The 19,625-nt window shown below is 54.4% G+C and overlaps 1 protein-coding gene across 1 annotated transcript; it reads left to right on the top strand.

Annotated features, from left to right (window-relative positions):
- Nucleotides 1–612: 612 nt before the first annotated feature.
- Nucleotides 613–18,716, top strand: IL2RB (interleukin 2 receptor subunit beta). Its single transcript, XM_014550807.2, is given in 11 exon segments — nt 613–752; nt 3,945–4,065; nt 4,408–4,624; nt 5,421–5,499; nt 7,703–7,808; nt 9,203–9,351; nt 10,501–10,666; nt 11,224–11,344; nt 12,793–12,877; nt 15,597–15,934; nt 15,936–18,716. Coding segments are annotated over 10 exon segments (1,764 nt in total). The 5' UTR covers nt 613–752; nt 3,945–3,977; the 3' UTR covers nt 16,351–18,716.
- The last annotated feature ends 909 nt before the right edge of the window (nt 18,717–19,625 follow it).

Below are 19,625 nucleotides of genomic sequence, written 5' to 3'. Positions count from 1 at the left end.
TCCCCTCCCCAGCACGGAGGAAAAAAGGAATTATAAACCATGGCTTGAGGGGAAGAGGAGGGTTCTAGAATGTTCAATAAGTGGCCATCAAATTGTTTGCAAAGCCCCTCAAAATTGTTACCTCTTAGTGCTAAACTGAGTAAGGGGCATCCTGGAAGGCTGGATGAAAAGGGAAGTCTCAGAGAGATGGGGTGTCTTATCCCATGACTGGGGTACACCTAAAGAGAAACGTTTGTGGGAGGCCTGCATGTTCCTGGGTGTGTGTGTGTGACCGATGAAGGTGTCAGAGGTTTGAGGTGGCCTGTGAGCTGGGGATGGGAGTAAGGTGGGAGGAAAAAGTAGGGGCCTTGCCATGATGGGCTCCTGTGTGCAGCAAAGCATCTATTTGGGAGTGATGGCATGTGTGTGAGTGTGTACACGTGCGCCCGCTGCCGCCACACCCACGGTGCTCCCCCCCGACCCGCCTGAACCCCCCAGCGGAGGAGGGAGATCTTTATCTGGGCCCTGGTGCTACGGGAGTTTCAGGCTTTCTAACCAGCCAGATCTCCCCCGCCTCCCCAGCCCAGGCCTTGCCCCTCCATCCTCTACACAGGAAGTAGGCTGGCCCTGGGGTTTTAGTCTTTACCGTCTGGCCCCATCAGCCGTCTACTATCTGGGCCGAGGGAGCCAGAGCTGGGCCCTGGGGAGATGGCTGAGGTCCCAGCAGCAGAGAGAAGCAGGAAGAGTGCCCCGCAGCCCCATGTCTCAGCCAGGTAATGTCCCACCTTGCCCTCCCGCTGCCCCTGCCGGCTCCCATGGTTCCCCCAGGGCTCCGTCCTGGCCCTTGCTACCAGCCACAGGGCTGGAAGTGAAGGTCACGGGGATGATTTTCAGCTCTGACTCAGATGCTCCAGCAGTTTCTGCCTGAACTCCCATCTCCTGGCCTCACTCTCAAGTTTATATTAGAATCCCCCCCCCCCCCAGGGGCGAGGAAGGCTCTGCTCTCATGACTGCTTGAGAAAAAGCTGGTCCCTGGTCCTAAGCCTCCCTTCTTTCCCAGCTCTCCCCATGGGAGGCTGGGGGCTGCTCTGGGATGAGGGGCTTCCCCAGGCCCTTTGCTGGGCCTCCCAGCCCAGGAGGGGAGAAGGAGGTGGGAGGACTGGGAGGCGGAAGGCCAGCTGAGCCTTAAATGAGCTGAGTGCCCAGAGAGGGCGCTGGGATGTGGGTGGGAAAGATGCGGGCAACCTCCTGATGTCTGCAGAGTGTACACCCTGTGGAAAGTACACTTAGGGGGCTGTGGGGTGAGGGAGGAGAGAGGGGCTCCTCTGAGACCTGGCTATGAAGTGGGTGGGCTGGGAGGTTTCTGGGAGCCCTTGGCTGGAGGTCACACCCCTGGGTTCAAGTCCAGCTTTGTCCTGTACTTGGCTGTGTGACTGGGCAGGTCAGTAGCATCTCCAGGTGCTGCTGGAGGGGATGGGACTCCATCTCTGGGGCTGCCCCCAGGTCAGGCTCTCCCTCCATTCCTGGGGATGGGGGGCCTCCAGCCTTAACTGGGTTTGGAAGACCTAAGAGGTGGAAGCCATCCCCAAAGGTCTCCTTCCCTTCCCCACAACCAACATCCCATGCCCAGCTAGGGAGATGCCCCCAGACTTGAACAGCAAGAGGGAGCCCATTGTGTGTGTGTTGGCGGGGGGATGGTCGAAGAGGACGAGGGGAGATGGGATCAAGGTCAAGTCATGTGGGATGTGTCTCAGGCTACAACTGAGCCCCTGCTTCACATCCTCCCAATCCCGTGTACCCCACAGTCGCACGACGTCAGCCTCGGCAGGGCCTCAGGCTACAACTGACTGGGTTCAGATCTTAGCTCTACTCAAGATGCTTACGTGTGCTTCAGTTTTCTCATCTGAGAAAAGAAGTCATAATAGTACCTACTCATAGGGTGGCTGTGAACATTAAATGAGGTAATATCTGCAAAATGCTAATGACAGTGCCGGGCAGAATGAGAGATTAGTCATCATCACCACCATCGTCTTCACCACCATCACCATCATCACCATCACCACCATCATCACCATCACCATCCTCTTTTTCTAACTTGACATCAGATGACCTGGGGAGTTCAGCCCCTTGGGCAGCTCTGAGTGTCAGTCTTGGCATCTATCAAATGGGGATGATAACACACACTCCTAGGGCTGCTGTGGGGATGTAATGAGTCAATGAGTGTGCACGGGTCTGCAGTCGTGAAGGGCAGGGCACACACTCATGGGTGTGTATGAGAACGCAGTATCGAGGGTGCTGGGGACTCAAAGGTCCGACTTGCCCTCTCTGGGGCTGGGCCTCTTCCTTGTTCTGTGACCTTGAGCAGGTTCCTTAACCGACCTGAGACTCAGTTTCCTCCTCTGCAGGAGGGTGCAGCCTCAGAGACTGCCAGCAGCCCTCCTGCCCTGCCCCCCGCATCCTCTGTGCTCTTGGTCCTCTTGGTGTAGGGTGCTGCTCCCTTCTGGCTCTGGGTGGCGGGGAACTCTTTCTAAACAATGCAGCTTCTTCTGCCCAACTTGCTGGCTGGGACTATACTTTGGCTCTGACTTTCCTGTGATCTTGCACACCCATGCCCCCAGCCTTATTCCTCTCACCCCGAGGCTCTGGGCCAGGTCCTGTCCTGGGCATGGTGTGGCCCAGCTGGCTGGGGTCTGGATCAACAGTAGGCCTGCCCCAGGGCCATGATGGAGAAGGTAAGAGGCATAGGGGGTTTTCTGGGAGCCCCTTTCCTGGGCTTTGCACCATTTGGGGTCTCAGTCCTGTGCTCTGTGCTATAGAGGGTTGGAGGGTCCAAAGAAAGATGCAGCCAGCCCTGCCCTGGGTGTGTACCCTCCTGTGGGGATGGTGGCCTGGGCAAGGAGGAGCCCCCACCCAGGAACCTCTCTGGGCTCCTTTCCACACCCAGGTCAGGTACCCACCAGTTGGCCTGTGCTCCTCCTGGGCCCTGACTCCTCAGGGCAAAGAGGCTGTGGGCCTTACCTCTGGGACCAGTGCCTGGGACAGGGTCTGGGCAGGGTAGAGTGATGTAAGGAAACAGCCTTGGAGTGGAGCCCGGGGATGGAATCCCATCTCTGCCTCTTCTGCCATGTGACTTTGGGCAGGTTAACGGCAGGAGCCTTGGTCTCCTCATCTGTGTAAGGGGACGGTACAAGTGCCCACCCCCAGCTGCTGGGCAGATTAGATGAGCTCATAGACGTGATGTGTTTGGCCCAGCATGAGTGCTCAGTACCCCCCACGAGTATTGTTACGAGGTAATCAACACATGTTTATTGATGGTGTGGACCATCTCAGTGGGTGGGAAGATGCAGCCAGAGAAGTTACAGGAGGCGAAGCCCCGGCCTGGGCTGCAGGCAGTCTACCCTGGTTCAGATTCCATATCTGCCTTTTATCAGCTGTGTGACCTTGGGTAATATGCTTCACCTCTCTGTGTCTCAGTTTCCTCATTTGAAAATAGGGGTAATAAGAGCATCTCCAGTAGATGTTCTTAGTGCTGTAGTTAAAGAGTTTAAAATAGAGCCTGGTATAGAGGAACCTCTTAACAAATGGTTTTGGTGTGGTGAGCGGGGCTTCCAGGTAGAGAGGAGGTGAGTTTTAATTCCAGCTCAGTGCTGGCCTCCCTATATGGACATAAGCAAATTTTTCCTCTTTCTGGGCTTCAGTTTTCCCCACTTCTGAACAAGGGGTTGGCCTGCTTAGAGAGCTTTCAGCAATGACAACATGGGTCCCCAAACCTCTGAAGGAAGGGAATGAGCTTATGCATGGAGTAAAAGGACCAGCAGGTGCAAAGGCCCTGAGGCTGGGCTATGTCAGTGTGGTGGGGAACAGATGCGTGTACCCTGAGAGGGCAGGGTTTAGCCTGTCTCTTGGGTGGGTGACGATATGGCTGGGTGTTCACTTGTGCTCTCTCCCTTTCTTCCTCCATCCAGGGCTTCCTTCCCCAGCTCCCACCCGTGGATGTGATGGCAGCTCCTACTGGGTCCTGGTGTCTGTTCCTCCTTGTCCTCCTCTTGCCCCTGGTCATCCCTCGGGCATCTACAGCAGTGAATGGTGAGAACACTGGCATCTGGACAGCTGTGCTTTCCCTCAGGGAGGAGGCCAAGACCCTTCTAGAACTTCTGAGACCCCTGCCTCTTGGCAGAAGCTCCCTTGGCTGGGGCAGAAGGCAGGGGAGGAGGGAGATGGGGGCAATGGGACCAGAGATCAGGTAACCACCTTCTTCCTCGTCCCTCCATCCTGCCCCCGCTGCACCCATAAGCCTCTCCAAGCCTCAGGAAGACACTGTCTTCCTGTCCTTGCCCTGCCTCGACCTTCCTGGGGGTCCTTGCAGGCTCCGGGGCTCAGTTTTGTCCTCTCTGAAATGGGTCCACTAACCCCTTTTCTGCCTGCCAGGATTGCCCGCCTCCTCATCTGGTAGGAGCAGGAGTGGCGGACAAGCCCCAGAGGGCCATGGGCACCCTGCAGCCAGCCACGCACCCCTCGTCTTGCCAGCAGACACTTCCAAGCTCACCTGCTTCTACAATTCGAGAGCCAATATCTCCTGCGTCTGGAGCCAAGACAGGGGCCTGCAGGCCACATCCTGCTACATCCACGCCCAGCCGTATAAATGGTGCATGTGGGATCTTGTAATCACTGACTTTTAGACTCTTGAAATCCTAGCTCTCAGACTCCAAGAACTCTGCGCTTTGAGAATCTTGGGCAATAGGACCCACAGACTCTTGGTATCAGGAGTCTGGAACAAATTGTGGATCAGATGTTTAGACTCCTGGAGCCTGGGTGGCAGTGGGGCATGGGGTCCAGGCTGCAGTGGAGGGACTGCACAAGAGCTGGATTACTTTGGGTCGCACGCCTGCTATGCCAACGCTGGACTTGATTTTAGAAGCGGAGGTGGAGGTGGGGGAGATGGGGCTCCCCAAGCTATTTGAGTAACCTGGGATTTTGAGAGACCCCTAAAGCACCTGTGGGGACAGAGGACCAGGGAGTGGTTGGAACCTTCAGGCTGGGAGGGAATCAGTGAAGGGTCGCCGTGATGGAAACACTTGGTGGCAGCCAGCAAAGGAGGCTTTGGGCTTTGACACTGGTTCCCAAGTGGGTGGTGATTCCATGGGGCTCTGAAGGCCCAGTCAAGGGTTGCCTTCACCCTACACCTTATGGGAAGACTTTGGAGGGATTTAGGTGGGGAGGACCAAGTGTCCTGAAGTCCTCGTTTGTAGAAAATCACTTTAGATGCTGTAGGGACTGGCTGGGATGGGGAGGGCAGGAAAAGGTGCCCATGACGGGAGGTGGTGCAGGTCGGGGGGTAACCTGGCACAGACTAGTCACACTGCCCGGGGACAATCCCAAGGGCCAGCTCTGGGGAGGGGGTCCCTGTTTTTCCTCTAAGGGGAGTTCTTTTGTCTTTAAAGGCGGTGGAACAAATCCTGTGAGTTGCTCCCAGTGAGGCCGGGATCCTGGGCATGTAACCTGATACTTGGACCCCCAGATGTGAGTATCACTGAGGGAGAGGCCCTGGTGGCCAGGCCAGCAGGAGCAAAGGGGTGCCCTCCAGGGGAGAAGCCCCCAGTGGCTGCAGGCTGCCGCAGAGTGGGCATCCCGGGGCTGGAGAGGCAGAGGGAGGAGGGCAGCTTCCAAGGTAAAAAGTAGGTCTGACCCAGGGGACTGAGAGTTCCAAGGGACATGGGACATCGGCCACTCTGCCTCTGCTCCTGCTGTGTCCCCCGTACTTTGTGGATCCTGGGACATTCCTGTGCTCCTTATCAAGTCGGGAGAATGCCTCCTAATAATAATAACCACCACACCTGACTCCTCCCGAGGTGGGCAAGTGCAGGGTGGTGTGGGTTTGAGTGTGGACTGCAGAGCCGGGCGGTCTGGGTTCCAGCCCTGGCTCCCTCGTACACCCACTGGGTGACACTGGGCAGCTTCTGAGTCTCAGTTTTCCCTTCTGTAAAAGGGAATAACAATGGTGCCTTCCTTGTGGGTTGTTCTGAGGGTCAAGTACTTAGAATGCCACCCAGAGCAGAGCACATACACTTGACACGATCCCCGGTGGTGGGAACCAGCGCTGCTCCCTTCTTACCAATGAGGAAACCGAGGCTCAGAGAGGCATGGCCCCTGCCCGAGTCACGTAGACAGAGAGTGGCAGAGCTAGGATTTATTATCCAGCAAACCCTTCTTGGCAGTGATGGGCACCAAGGACGCCCAGCCCACCTTGTCCAACCATCATCAGGTTACATGCATTCTCAAGGGGCAGGAGAATGTGGAGATGGGCTGACATATTGTAGCTAATAAAGGCAGAGCCCTTCAAAACAGATTGCTGTGCCCATCCCCCTGAACTCTGCAGATAGTCTGGCTTCAGCTCCCTGCCTCACTTAGCTGTGTGGCCTTAGGCAAGTCCCTCAGCCTCTCTGTGCTTTGTCTCTTCAGCTGTAGGCTGAGAAGGGTAATAGTGTCTGTCTCATACAGTGTTGAGAGAATTAAAGGAGATAACACATGTGAAGGGCTTAGCAGAGTGCCTGGCGCAGTCAGCGCTCAGCAGAATGTATTATTGGCATCTTTAAAACAACAACAACAACAGTAGTAGTAATAATAATATGATAATACTATTATTATCTGGGAAAATGCTATTATTATCTGGCCCCTCACTGTAGTTAGAGGAAGGCCAGGGCAGGGTCCTTGGCTTGGAGAGGGAGCAATTGTTCTCAGCTCCAGGAACGCTGATGATCAGGTTCAAGGTTTGTTCATAGAGGGGCCCGCAGTAGGTCAGAGGGATGGTGCCTGGGGTCCTGGACCTGAAAACAGCACCCCAGACCCCAGAACGCAGATGCTGACAGGGCCTGCACCAGACTTTCCTCCTGCGGGCCGCAGGGCTGCCCTCTGCACTGAGAGAAGGCCACTGCGAGCTGTTCACTCGGCAGCCCACAGCCTGGGTTGCAGTCTGTCTGTGGGACTGTGGATGCAGAGGCCTGAGTTTGAATCCAGACTCCCCTGCTGTCCAGATGTGTGACTCTGGGCAAGTCCCTTGACCCACCCAAGCCTCAGGTTTCTCACCTGCAGTGTGGGGCTGGACAGCTGTGAGAGTCAGCCAGAGAAGTGGCTAAGGCCCTGGAGCAGTGCCTGCCCACAGGAGATGCTCTGCCCATTTCTTTCCAGAAAAGTCAGGGTTTGGGACTGGAGAGAGATGGGGGAGGGGAAGCTTTCACACTCAAAGCTATTACACAAGTCCAAGTCCGGACCAGCACCCTCGTGGGGCCTCATCCTGCTTGCACACCTCTTGTGATGGAAAACTCCCTCTCTCCCAAGGCAGCTCACTTCACTTGAGATCAGGGGTTAACAAACTACTATGGTCCATGGGCCAAATCCAGCCTTCTGCTAATTTTTATAAATAAAGTTTTATTGGCACACAGCCATGCCCATTTGCTTACATGTTTTTTATGGCTGTTTTCACACGACAATGACGATGACAAAGTTGAATAGTTGTGACAGAGACCATACGGCCTGAAAAGACAAAAAAATTTGCTATCTGACCCTTTACAGAAAGTCTGCAGAGCCCCACCTTAGTGGTGGGGCACTGGGGAGGGGCTCCATCTTCATTGCAGTTGGGTCCTGTCTCCTAGTCCTCATCGCAACAGTCTCCCCCCTCCCTACTCCAGCTGCTGGCAGCTCCATCCCTGCCCTCCTTCCCTTGCAGTCTCAGAAAGTGACCGTAGTTGAGATCACCAGCTTGAAAGTGATATGCCGTGAAGGGGAGAAGTGGAGGACGGTGATGACCCAGGACTTCAAGCCCTTTGACAACCGTGAGTGAGGCATCCAGGGTGGGGCTGGGGTGGGCTCCTCCCTCCCTGTCTCCTGCTCTGGGATCACCCTGCCAGTCAGCTTCCACGCCCACATCTGACCAGCTCACTGTCTTTGGGATGAAGTCCCAGCTCCTTACCCTGGGTGTTCAAGGCCCCTCAGGACCCTGCCTGGCTTCCCTCTCCAGCCCGCCTCCTCTCGTGGCCTCTATTCCTGCCACACCAAAGGCCAGCTCTCTGAACTCAACTTGCTTATCCATGCCTCTCAGCCTTTGCACGTGCTGGTCCCACTGCTTAGAAAGCTCTTCTCACCTGCCACTCACCCTTTGAGGTTCAGTGAAGTCACCTCCTCCAGGAGGCTTTCCCAGACTCCCCTAGCCCTAGCCCAGGGTGTTTATGTCCTGGGTCTTTGCTGCCTGATTATGAGTCTGTCTCCCTCATTGGGCTGTGTGGTTCCCTGAGGGAAGAGCCTCTGCTGTCCCATCCCTATGTCTCTGTTCCGAGTACTCAGAACCAGGCCTCATCAGGGCAGTACTCTCTGAAGGTTTGCTGAATGACTGAGGGCCTTGCCCCACCCTCAGCTTTTCCCACCCCGATCTTGGGGGCCATCTCTAGGAAAGAGAGCGGGCAGAGGATGAGATCCAGGTAGGGTTCTAAATGCAGCCCTGCCTTAATTGAGTGTGATCTGACTGACAGATCATTTAACATACCTGAGCCTCTGTTTTCCTCATCTGTAAAGTGGGGATAACCAGTTACCCATGGTTGTTGTAAGGAGTCTATAAGCCAAGACACAGAATCCTCTTAGCACATGCTCAGCAAACGTGTGCTTCTTATTAGCTATGTAGCTCTACAGAGTCTCAGAATTATAAGAACTTAGGACAACTTAACTTCAGAATCATACAATCGTATGATCATATAAGACAGATGAAATAAAATAAAATTAAATAAACGAGACTATCCAAGTAAAATTCTCACATTGGTTCCGAGTGCTGAGAAAGGCTGCCTTGATTCATCCGTTCAGCAGATATTTAATCAAGTGCCTCTTAAGTGCCACCTAATGTTCCAGGCACCAAGACTACACGGGAGAATCGAGTCCAAGCCCTCAGTGAGCTCACAGTCTGGTTGAGGAGACAGAAAATGAACAAAGGTCCAGAAGTAGAGATTTAATATGTCCGGTGGTGATAAGTTCTAGGAAGAAAAAGAGAATAGGTGAGGGGGACAGAGAGTGGTGGGTGGTCGGGGAAGGCTTCTCTGAATAAGCGATGCTTGAGCAGGGACCTGCCCATTTCTGGGGGACGGGCACAAGGGAGAGGGGAACACAGGTGCAAAGGTGAGGGTGCGAGCATGCCCGGGCTTTCTCAGCATCTGGATCCCTTTTTCTTATTTCTTGTCTCCAGTTCGCCTGATGCCCCCCAACTCCCTTCAAGTTGTCCATATAGGGACCCACAGTTGCAACATAACCTGGAACATCTCCCAGATCTCCCACTACATTGAAAGCTATGTAGAGTTTGAGGCCCAGAAGAGGTCCCCGGGTCAAGGCTGGGAGGTGAGTATTGGTCCCATCCCGACCTGCCCTGATTCCTCCTTCCTGTCCTGGTGACTCTGTCCGTCCTTCATCTCAGCAAAGTCATAGCAGCCCCCAAGCAACCCCTGCCGCTCCTCTGTACTGCCTGCCCCCATCCTCGGCCTCCCTCCATGTGTCCCCTGACACCTCAGGGGTCCAGCTGGTGGCAGATTTCAGGCAAGAGTTACAGAGCCAAGAGGCAGTGACTGCCCTCCCTAGAGATTTGGGAGGCCCTGGGCAGCCACCTTTCCTTCTTCAAATCCATCATAGTCCAAGTCCATGGGGGCTGGGCACTTACTCACTCGTCCCTTTATTCCCTCACTCACTCACTCAACAAACATTCACTGAGGACCTACTATGTGCTGGATGCTGGGCCTGACAACTGCCTGCTCTCAGGAAACTCACATGGGGGATGCCGGCAGACAGCCGGCACCCAGAAACAGGAGACTATGGGATGTTGATATGTGCTGTCAAGAAAATTCAATGTGAAAAGGCAGCTGAGAGGGACTGGGCCAGGCTACTTCAGACTTGGGTGACCGGGGAAGGCTTTTCTGAGATCTGGGGGTCAAGAAGAGCAGACCCTGTGAGGATCTGGGGTGGGTCTTCCAAGCAGAGGAAACAGCCATTGCAAAGGCAAGATACAGCCTATGTGTTTAGGGCACCAGAAAAAAGCAAGAAGGCTGACACCGAGGTGGGAGAGATCTATGGGAAATTCCTCTTTCTGGTCCAGCGGAGAACAGAGTGTAGCTGAGCGCAGTGGAAGCAGGGAGACTGTATGGGGTCCAGAGATGGTGGGAGCTCAGACCTGGACAGGAAAGGAGAGGAAAGAAAAGGGAAAGGTCCAGAATTGGTTCTGCAGGTGGAAGCAGATGATTGGCAGATGGCTTTGGATGCAGTCGGGCGGGGGTGGTGAGTGGGAAGGAGAGGCTTAGACTCACCCTGGAATTTGGGCCCCAGCAACTGAGGAGCCGGAGAGCCTTTCTATAGGATGGGGGTGGGGCAGTAGAGAGCGCCTGGCTGGAGGAGAGAAAGGAAGGTGCTGCTTTGCTGAGCCCCTCAACCAGCCTGGCCATAGGAGGCAAGGTGGGTAGTGGGGACCTCTTGCGTCTGACAGCCCTGTCTCTGCCCCAGAAGGCCGAGCTGCTGACCCTCAGGCAGAACCAGCAATGGATCTTCCTGGAGACACTCACTCCAGACACTCCGTATGAGCTTCAGGTGCGGGTCAGGTCCACCCGAGGCAACTACAATTCTTGGAGCCCCTGGAGCCAAGCCCTGGCCTTCAGGACGAGGCCGGCAGGTACTGGTGGGGAGCGGGGGTGGGGACGGAGCGCTGGCAGGAGACAGTGGCTGGGGGGCAGCTGGTGGGGGAGGCTTGGGATGTGGGTAAGATGCCCATCTGCCATCATTATCTCCCTCAATGTGACTCTGCAGGGTGGGCCACAGGGACATATTTTACAGATGGAAATGGGCTCAGTGAGGGGGTGGCACTTGCCATTGGCCTTGTGAGTTCATGGGGAGGCCAGAGAGGCTCTTTTCACTCTCTCCACCCTGAGACCTCAAACTCTTGCTTTTCTGCCAGCGTTAGGGGTGGGCTGCTTTCGCCTCAGTTTCCTCATCTGTAAAGTGGGTTCCCTGCTACCAAGGCAGGGCTGCTGTGATGAAGGCTTGTGATGCCCTATGTCGGTTGGGGACGTAGCAGGTTTGCCGGACAATCAGGGACCCTGTGAAAGCCTGGGGTCAGAGGTCGGCCTGTCCCTCAACACCTGGTCGTGGGTGGGGGGTTGCTGGAGGGACCCAGAGTGAATAGGGGCACGTCTCTAAACCCTGTCCCTCTTCTCCTCCCACCTCTGGCAGCACCTGGGAAGAAGACACCGCCCCTTCCTTGGCTCAGCCACGTCATCTTAGGCCTGGGCAGTGCCTTTGGTTTTGTCTTCCTGGTTTACTTTCTGGCCAACTGCCAGTATATCGGGCCATGGTAAGAGTGCTGCCCCCACACCCCCAGCCTTCACGCTCCTGTCTGACATGCATCCCCCTCGCCAGGTCAGGTTCTGGACTGAGCCCCCTGCTCTGACACCCCAGTGCTCCCTCTGCCCTCCCATGAGTCCTCTCTGCCTAACACCTGGCCTTTCCCCCAAAGATGGAAACCCATGGAACCAGACTGAGGGGAGCAGGGTGAGGGAGACCCCCAAGGGGGCCCTGCCCAGAGCATCAGGACCTGAGTATGTGTGTGTGCACACGTGTGTGTGTGTGTGCGTGTGCGCGCGCAAACCAAGTGCCTGTGTGTGTGTGTGAGGGGGTGGTCTTCATGGGTCTGGGCATTCATTTGTTTATTCTTTCCTTTGCTGAGGGCCAGATACGGAGCTGAGCGCTGAGAACACAAGGGCCACCGCAGGCATGTGGTCCCATCTTGATGGACACAGTCCCGTGGGGGAAGGCAGATACTTATTAATCATTCACATTTATAAAGACACATGTGATTAGGATGGTGAAGGAAGGAAGGGACCAGATGTATTGGAAGCAGACAGCAGGGAGAGGAGCCTCAGCTAAGGGGTGGCTGAGAGAAGCTTCCCCAAGAAGTGATGATTCCAGTGAAACCTGGAGGAGGAGCGAACCAGGCCGGGAAGGGATGGGGAGCGCATCCCCGGCAGAGAAAATAGCTTGTGCAAAGACCTACGTGGGAACAAGGGAGGAGCATTCCAGGAACTGAAAGTGCAGGGATGCGGCTGTGGCCAGAGACCTGAAAAGAGTGCAGGACCTGAGCCTAGACATCTGGGCAGTAGCCAGGTTTTCTAGGGGCCTTGAGGCTGTGGCATACATCTTGAGGCAGGTGCATTGAGATACTGGGGCACTCAGCTTGGCAAGCAGAGCATGGGCTGTAATTCAGCCTCCATTTACCACCACCTCCCCTCACCCCTCCCCAAAACAAAACAAAACGAAGCCCCCCAAAAGTGCGCTTGGGCAGTGCACATCTTGAACCACTGTCCATGGCAATCCTGACCAGGAGGCCCACAATCTGGCATCTCTCCTACCTCCCTCCTCCTCGTTCACTCTGCTCCAGCCATCTTTGTTCCCTACCGCTCTGGCTTGTGTGGTCCCCAACTCCCACATCCTTCTGTTGTGTAGCATCCTACTCTCTGTCTCCACTAGAATGAATGGTAATGTTGCACACTTGGTTCATTGTCTGGCTCCCCATGAGAATGGTCAGCTCCTTAAGATCAGGGACCTTCTCTGTCACTCATTCTTGCATCCCCAGCACTCAGCACAGTACCCTCCCTTATGGGGCACGCAATCAATATCGACAAAATAAATGAATGAGTGTGGAGCAGCTCCATGCCCCACCCTCAGAGCTGCCGGCCGATGGCAGGACACTGAGGCCCCTTTCTGTTCTCACCCTCCTTCTCTCCCTTCCTCTCCCCTGCCCAGGCTGAAGAAGGTTCTGAAGTGTCACATCCCAGACCCTTCGGAGTTCTTTTCCCAGCTGAGCTCAGAGCATGGAGGAGACTTCCAGGTAGGAGTCTGGAGGGGGAGGACAGGGCAGGCAGCTGACACGGGCTGGCCAGAGGGTGGGCAGTGGTGCGTTCTAGATGGGGAGGTGGTACAGGAATAGCAGGTTTTACACTTTGTGGGAGAAGAAATGTGAAATGGGCTGCCTCCTGGGTGGGCACGGGCCCTCTTCCCCAGCTCTGGCACCATCTTCTCAGGCTGAATGGCAGCTCCCCTCTGAACCCGACTGCCTGGGTTTTAATCCTGGCTGCACCACTTCCCAGCTGTGTGGCCTTGGGCTAGTTATAGAACCTCTCTGTGTCTCAGTTTCCTCCCTTGTAAAATGGAGGGTGGGGGGAAATAGTGTTACTATGCGTATGGTCCTGAGACATTGCTTGGCACACAGTAAGTGTTCACGAAGCTCTGGCTAGCGTTATTGTCACCAGTCTGCGGCTTGGAGCAGGATTTGCCAGGTCTAAGTTCTCCTCACCCGTCTCCCTGTGCAGACCAGCTAGCTCTGTGGGGCTAGGGCTTTCCCTGCCCTTGCAAAAACTTCCTGGTCAGGGTCTGCAACTTATCACGGGTGCTAGCAAGTTTTTAGTCGCTTCTAGTTCCAAAACAGATTCATTTGAGAAGCACACGACGGTATGTCAAAAAGCTGTGAACGCCATCTAAAGTTCAATCATCTCCCCTCCCTCAGCCCACACAGGCTTCAGGAAGGAAGCTTCAGGGGGGAAGGGGGATGTGGTGGGCTGCTGCTGCCACCCCACCCCAACGCTAGGCTCCCTAGATTGGGTTTGGTGGAGGGAGGTCAGGAGGAACACTGGGGAGCTGGAAAGCCATGCTGGGCCAGAGCAGTCAGGGGCTGGCTTGGGAGTTCTCTATTGGGGCAGATCAGGGCCCCTTCTGGAATTTTTTGGAAAACTCCCAAGATTGGGGACATCTTCCCTACAGTACTCTTCATGTGGGGGACTATATCTCCTTAAAATTCCTCCTTTAGCCCTAAAAGCAGTGAGCTCCCCATCAACAGAGGAACTCATGTCAGCCTTGGCTGACTACGTGTCAGAAACATGGCGGAAGGGATTCCTACATTGGAATTGGTTGGAGGCTGGGACTCGATGCAGCCTCAGACCTCCTCCAGTTTTGAAGTCTTTCTGAATCTATGGGCTTCAGACATTTTGGGGTGGGACTTGGGTCCTTGGTAGAGAGCTGTGAACCACTCCATCTTCCCATGAGACCATCCCCAGTCTAGATGCCTGGCCGGGGCCTGCTGTGTGGACGGGGTAGCCAGAGGAGGCCCTGGGGATACATGATGTGACTAGGGGTGGGAGCTGGCACCAAGAGGGACCCCACACTCTGCTCTGCATCTTGCTGAGAGGCCGTTCCTCTCTCTCTATGCCAGAGCCCCCCGGGGCACCAGTGCTGGCCACAGGCCCGCTGCTCAGCACTGCTGCCTGGCCGGGCTCTCCACTGCCCTTTCCAGTGCTGGATCCCCAACCGACCTGGCTCTTTCCCTCTCTTCCTAGCCTGCTGTCCTCCCTTCCCATCCTTAGTTTGCCCTCGCTGTCCCTCTCTTGGCCTTTTCTCCTGTAACATGATCTCCTGGTTTGGGGAAGGGGGTAGACTGCGTTGTGTGGCTCAGCCTTGGGAACTCACCTGGGGGAGGGAGGACCAGGAAGTTTCTCTTCTGGTCCATTAATTCCTCTGCAATATATTGCCTGGGCCCAAGACCCTGTGCTGCTCACAAGAGTGCAGGGGGAGCCCATCAGGCCTGGTCCCTGTGCTCTGGAGACCACAGTCCAGATGCTGAGGGCTCCCAGGACTGAGGGATGTTGGGATTCTCAAGCACACCCACCTGAGGCCCCATCACACTGCCTTGAGGGTAGTCTGCATCTTACCTGTGTCGGGTGCTTCCACCTTCATTTTCTTATTTAACATTTCTCTGCTGGCCCACAGTGAGGAAGTCAGGAAAAGAGGCAGCTAACTGTTGTGGAATTGAGGCTCAGAGAGGTACAGTGGCTGGTCCAGGGTCACACAGCTAGTACCAGGGCCAAGGCTGGAACCTGGGTCTCCGCACTCCATACCAGGGCCCTCTGGACTCTGGAGCAACTCAGAAGTGCTCTGATGGGAGCTTTCTTCTCTGTAGATGGAGACTGTGGGAAGTAGGGGGGCTGCAGGGCAATGGGAGGGAGAGATCAATTAGGGGGACCATTAGCTCCCCACCAGAGGTGGTTCTATGGGTAGTGGGGAGCCTGTTGGTTGTGTGATCAGGGCCAGGGCACAGGTCCTCTCTGGGCAACTCTAATGCATCTGTGATGTGTTCTCGGGGCCCCTTCTGCTCTGGCAGTGGCTGGTTGATTCACACACTTGCGCTAGTCCCCACCAGACACTGAGGATCCTTTGCATTGCTGTGTCCCCGGGACCTCGAGTAGCACTAGGCTCACGGTAACCGCTCAATAAACAGTCACACATGGAACCAACATATATCCTGAGCACCTACAGAGAACCAGGAGGGCCTGTGCTGGGGCTGCGAAGCAAGCACACCCGCTGCGCTGACGCAGAGGGCTCCCCATACCAGTGGGCAGAGGGTGCATGTGTGTGTTTGGGAGGTGGGAGGTACAATCAGAGAGGGCTTCCCAGAGGGGGCAGTCCTGAGCAGACTGCTGAAGGAGGAGGAGTTAGGAGCTTTGTTGAGTCTGGAGGAGGTGGCTCACTCACTCTCCCGCTGCTCTCTCCCCTGGCAGAAGTGGCTCTCTTCGCCCTTCCCCTCCTCCTCCTTCAGCCCCAGCGGCCTGGCGCCTGAGATCTCCCCACTGGAGGTGCTGGACAGGGACACCAAGGCCATGCAGCTGCTCCTGCTGCAGCAGGACAAGGGCTCGCCATCCTCGCCCGAGACCAGTGGCCACTCGGTGACCAGCTGCTTCACCAACCAGGGCTACTTCTTCTTCCACCTTCCAGACGCTCTGGAGATCGAAGCCTGCCAGGTGTACTTCACCTATGACCCCTGCACGGAGGAGGCCGATGAGGGGGGGCCCCGGGCACCTGAGGGGTCTCTCCTCCCACCCCTGCTGCCTCTGCCCGGGGGACGATGCCTACTGTACCTTACCCCCTGGGGACGACCTGCTGCTCTTCTCCCCCACTCTCCTCGGTGGCCCAGGCCGCCCGAACACTGCCCTGGGGGGCTCTGGGGCTGGTGAAGAGAGGCTGCCATCCTCCCCGCAGAAGGGAGTCCCTGGAGACTGGGGCCCCCAACCGCTGAGGCCTCCCACCCCAGGAGCCCCTGACCTGGTGGATCTGCAGTCAGCCCTGGAGCAAGCGCTGGGAGAGGCAGGAGAGGAGGAGCCCCCTCCCGGCCCGAGGGAGAGGGTCGGCTTCCCCTGGGCCAGCCCTCCTGGGCAAGGCCAAGTCAGACCCCCCACCTCCTGCCTGACCCTGAACACTGATGCCTACCTGTCCCTCCAAGAGCTCCAGGATCAGGACCCAGCTCGCTCGGTGTAGACAGATGGCCAGGGGTGGGAAGCAGGTGGCCGTCCATTGTGGCACCAGGCCCAGCTGAGGACTTTCTTTCGAGGCTTATCCACTGCTGAGACCCTCGGTGTCCAGCTATCCCCTGGACATCTCTGCCCGAGGGCCCTCGCCCAGCCCTGCACACTCGGCTGTTCACTTTCAAATCTCAGTTGCTGCTCCCTGGTTCTACTGCCCAAGGGAGGAACTGTGGGGGGCGGGGCGCTTTGACTCTCCCACTCCCTTGTCAATCATGGAGTCTAATGGGTTTTGCCTCTGAAGCATCCTTCCTCTCCAGCCCGCAGCTACTTTTCAGGGTGAGTTCTCGTGGTTCCAGAGGTCTTCCCCCCCCAGCCTCCTCTGGGCTTCCTGCCCCAGTCATCCCCACTCCCACCCACACTCCACAGGACAACCTCAGTCCTCTTTCCAAAACACAAAATAGGGCTATGCTGCTCCTGGTTTAAAACCCGCTACAGTTTCCCCACTGTCCTCATCACCACTTCTTGGTCTGCCCCTTGCCCCTCCTGCGTCATGTTGGGACGTTCCCTTCTGGAACCCTCCCAATGGTCCTACTGAGCCACTAGGAGCTCCCTCATTCCCCCGACACCTTGGCACATGCTCCTCCCTCATCCAGGTGACAAACTCCCCTTATCCTTCGTGTCAGTTCTGCTTCCCTTGGAGGGAAACACTGCCTTCATTAATATGCCCAAACTTTGAGATTCAGTGCTGGAGGGACAGACTCTCAGGGTTACAGGTTGGCTGGACAAAGTGGCCCTGTCACTTCCCCTTTGGGGTCTCTCATGACTTCGGATTGCTTGGCTATAGCATCCTTAAGACTGTGGCCCAAGTATGGATACAAATGTCCCAGCAAAGTGGACACTGGCCAGATCTTTGCACAATGACTTCAAAAATTCATAAGATCTGCTGTAAACCCCTCCTAGTGGTGGGTCCTGATGCTGTCACAGGGAGCCCACCCTTGGGCCCCTCCTGCTCCACCCTCCACTGGAAGGGTCTCTTCTGCAGCTCTGGGGCTGGCACACCACCTCCAGATGGCAGCTCCATTCACTGTACTTGACACAGTGCACCTGGCATCCCATCATATTCCATGAGTGAATTAATGAATTACCTGGCATCACCTTGCCTGGGCTCCCTGCATCCAGCTGCCTTCATGCAGGGGGCATCATCCACCTCACAGGAGCACCTCTGGCACCTTGACTTCTGTGAAGTCAAGACTGGAGGGGCGAGATCCACTAGGTTCCAGCATGCCAGCTCCAGCAAGAGGCTCATCCCCTCACATGGCAGTCCTCGCCTGTCGCCCCACAGCTAGCCTCTTCCTTCTCAGTGCTCCCCACCACCCCATCCTCTTCTCTTCCTTCTGTTTCTGGGACTGATCACACCTATGATGCCTGTCACAACCTTCCTCCTTGACTAGACATCTCTGGAATGCAGGGACCCCCACCGGGTCCCAGCTAACTCTAAGGTGGGAAAGCTTAGTGCCTATATTTATAGGCCCTGCTCGCAGCTGATTGGGCACCTGACATAAGCCCACCCATAGGTTCATCAGCAGCCTATGAGATGGCTTAGAACAGAAGCTCTGTCCAACCAGGGAGGCTGGACCTGAGCTGGCCAATCAGGTTTCTCTCAGTCTTGGGTATTTGAAGGAAAGGAGAAAGGGCGGGCCCTGGGAGTAGGTGCACGTGGAGGTGACCAGCAAAGGCTAGAGAGGAGTTGAGCCACTTTAGTAGGGGTGCCGGGCTCCCAGTAAAGAGAGTCCTGCTCTCCAGGGGGCTACTGCCTTTCACTCAGGATTCCTGTTGCTTTTATGTCCAAAATGAACACCACTTTCCTGAGGTTGTCTGAGTCATGGAGCCTTACCACAGAATAGCTTAATTTTCTGGTCTTCCTACTTCCTGCCATATGATGCTATATGTTCTGGGACACAAATCTTCTCAGTCCTGAGATCATCAGACCCAAGCTCACTCACACATGTTTTTAATGATCTGTGTGCATACCATTTTTGTTATTTACTCAATCTTTTTCTTTAAGTCAATTTACTTTTTTGTTTACATACTTTTATTTAAAAAAAACTTTGTATTCTTTCCGTATTCACTATAAATAGAAGATAACCATAAAAAGCAATACAATAAAACAAAATGTTTCAATTCATTGCCTACTGGAAATCTGCTGTCTCTTAGTTTAAAGGGGAGATTAGCAAGTGTTGGGAAGCTGTTTAAGATATGTCAGTACCACAAATGCTGGAGAGGCTGTGGAGAAAGGGGAACCCTCCTACATTGCTGGTGGGAATGCAGTTTGGTGCAGCCACTGTGGAAAACTGTATGGAGATTCCTCAAAAGGCTAGGAATAGACTTAACATATGACCCAGGAATCCCGCTCCTGGGCATATATCCAGAAGAAACCCTACTTCAGGATGACACCTGCACTATTTACAATACCCAAGACATGGAGACAGCCTAAATGTCCATCAACAGATGACTGGATAAAGAAGATGTAGTATATTTATACAATGGAATACTACTCAGCCATAAAAACCGACAACATAACGCCATTTGCAGCAACATGGATGCTCCTGGAGAATGTCATTCTAAGTGAAGTAAGCCAGAAAGAGAAAGAAAAATACCATATGAGATCGCTCATATGTGGAATCTAAAAAAAACAAACAACACAAACAGAGCATAAATACAAAACAGAAACAGACTCATAGACATAGAATACAAACTTGTGGTTGCCAAGGGGGCGGAGAGTGGGAAGGGATAGATGGGATTTCAAAATTGTAGAATAGATAAACAAGATTATATTGTATAGCACAGGGAAATATATACAAGATCTTATGGTAGCTCACGGAGAAAAAGATATGACAATGAATATATGTATGTTCATGTATAACTGAAAAATTGTGCTCTACACTGGAATTTGATACAACATTGTAAAATGATTATAAATCAATAAAAATGTTAAAAAAAAAAGACATGTCAGTACCAAACAGAGACTTCTTCCTTGAGAAAATGCATAAGGATTATAAAGGGAATATCTTTTTCACTATAAGGAGTTACATTTATCTTATTCTGTGTCCAGGCACCATCTGATATGTTCTCATGAGAAAATATTGCACTTGATTTTGTATATACATAAAATCAAATATATGTATAACCAGCTATATATAATGAAACATATGTATGCTTGTACATATAATTTTAAATTTGTAAATAATAATTCTATATAAATTTAAAATATGCATGATTTTATTTTTT

The sequence above is a fragment of the Camelus ferus genome, chromosome 12 (genome assembly GCF_009834535.1).
Source record: "Camelus ferus isolate YT-003-E chromosome 12, BCGSAC_Cfer_1.0, whole genome shotgun sequence".
NCBI lineage: Eukaryota > Metazoa > Chordata > Mammalia > Artiodactyla > Camelidae > Camelus > Camelus ferus.
This window is presented reverse-complemented; position numbering and strand designations above follow the sequence as displayed.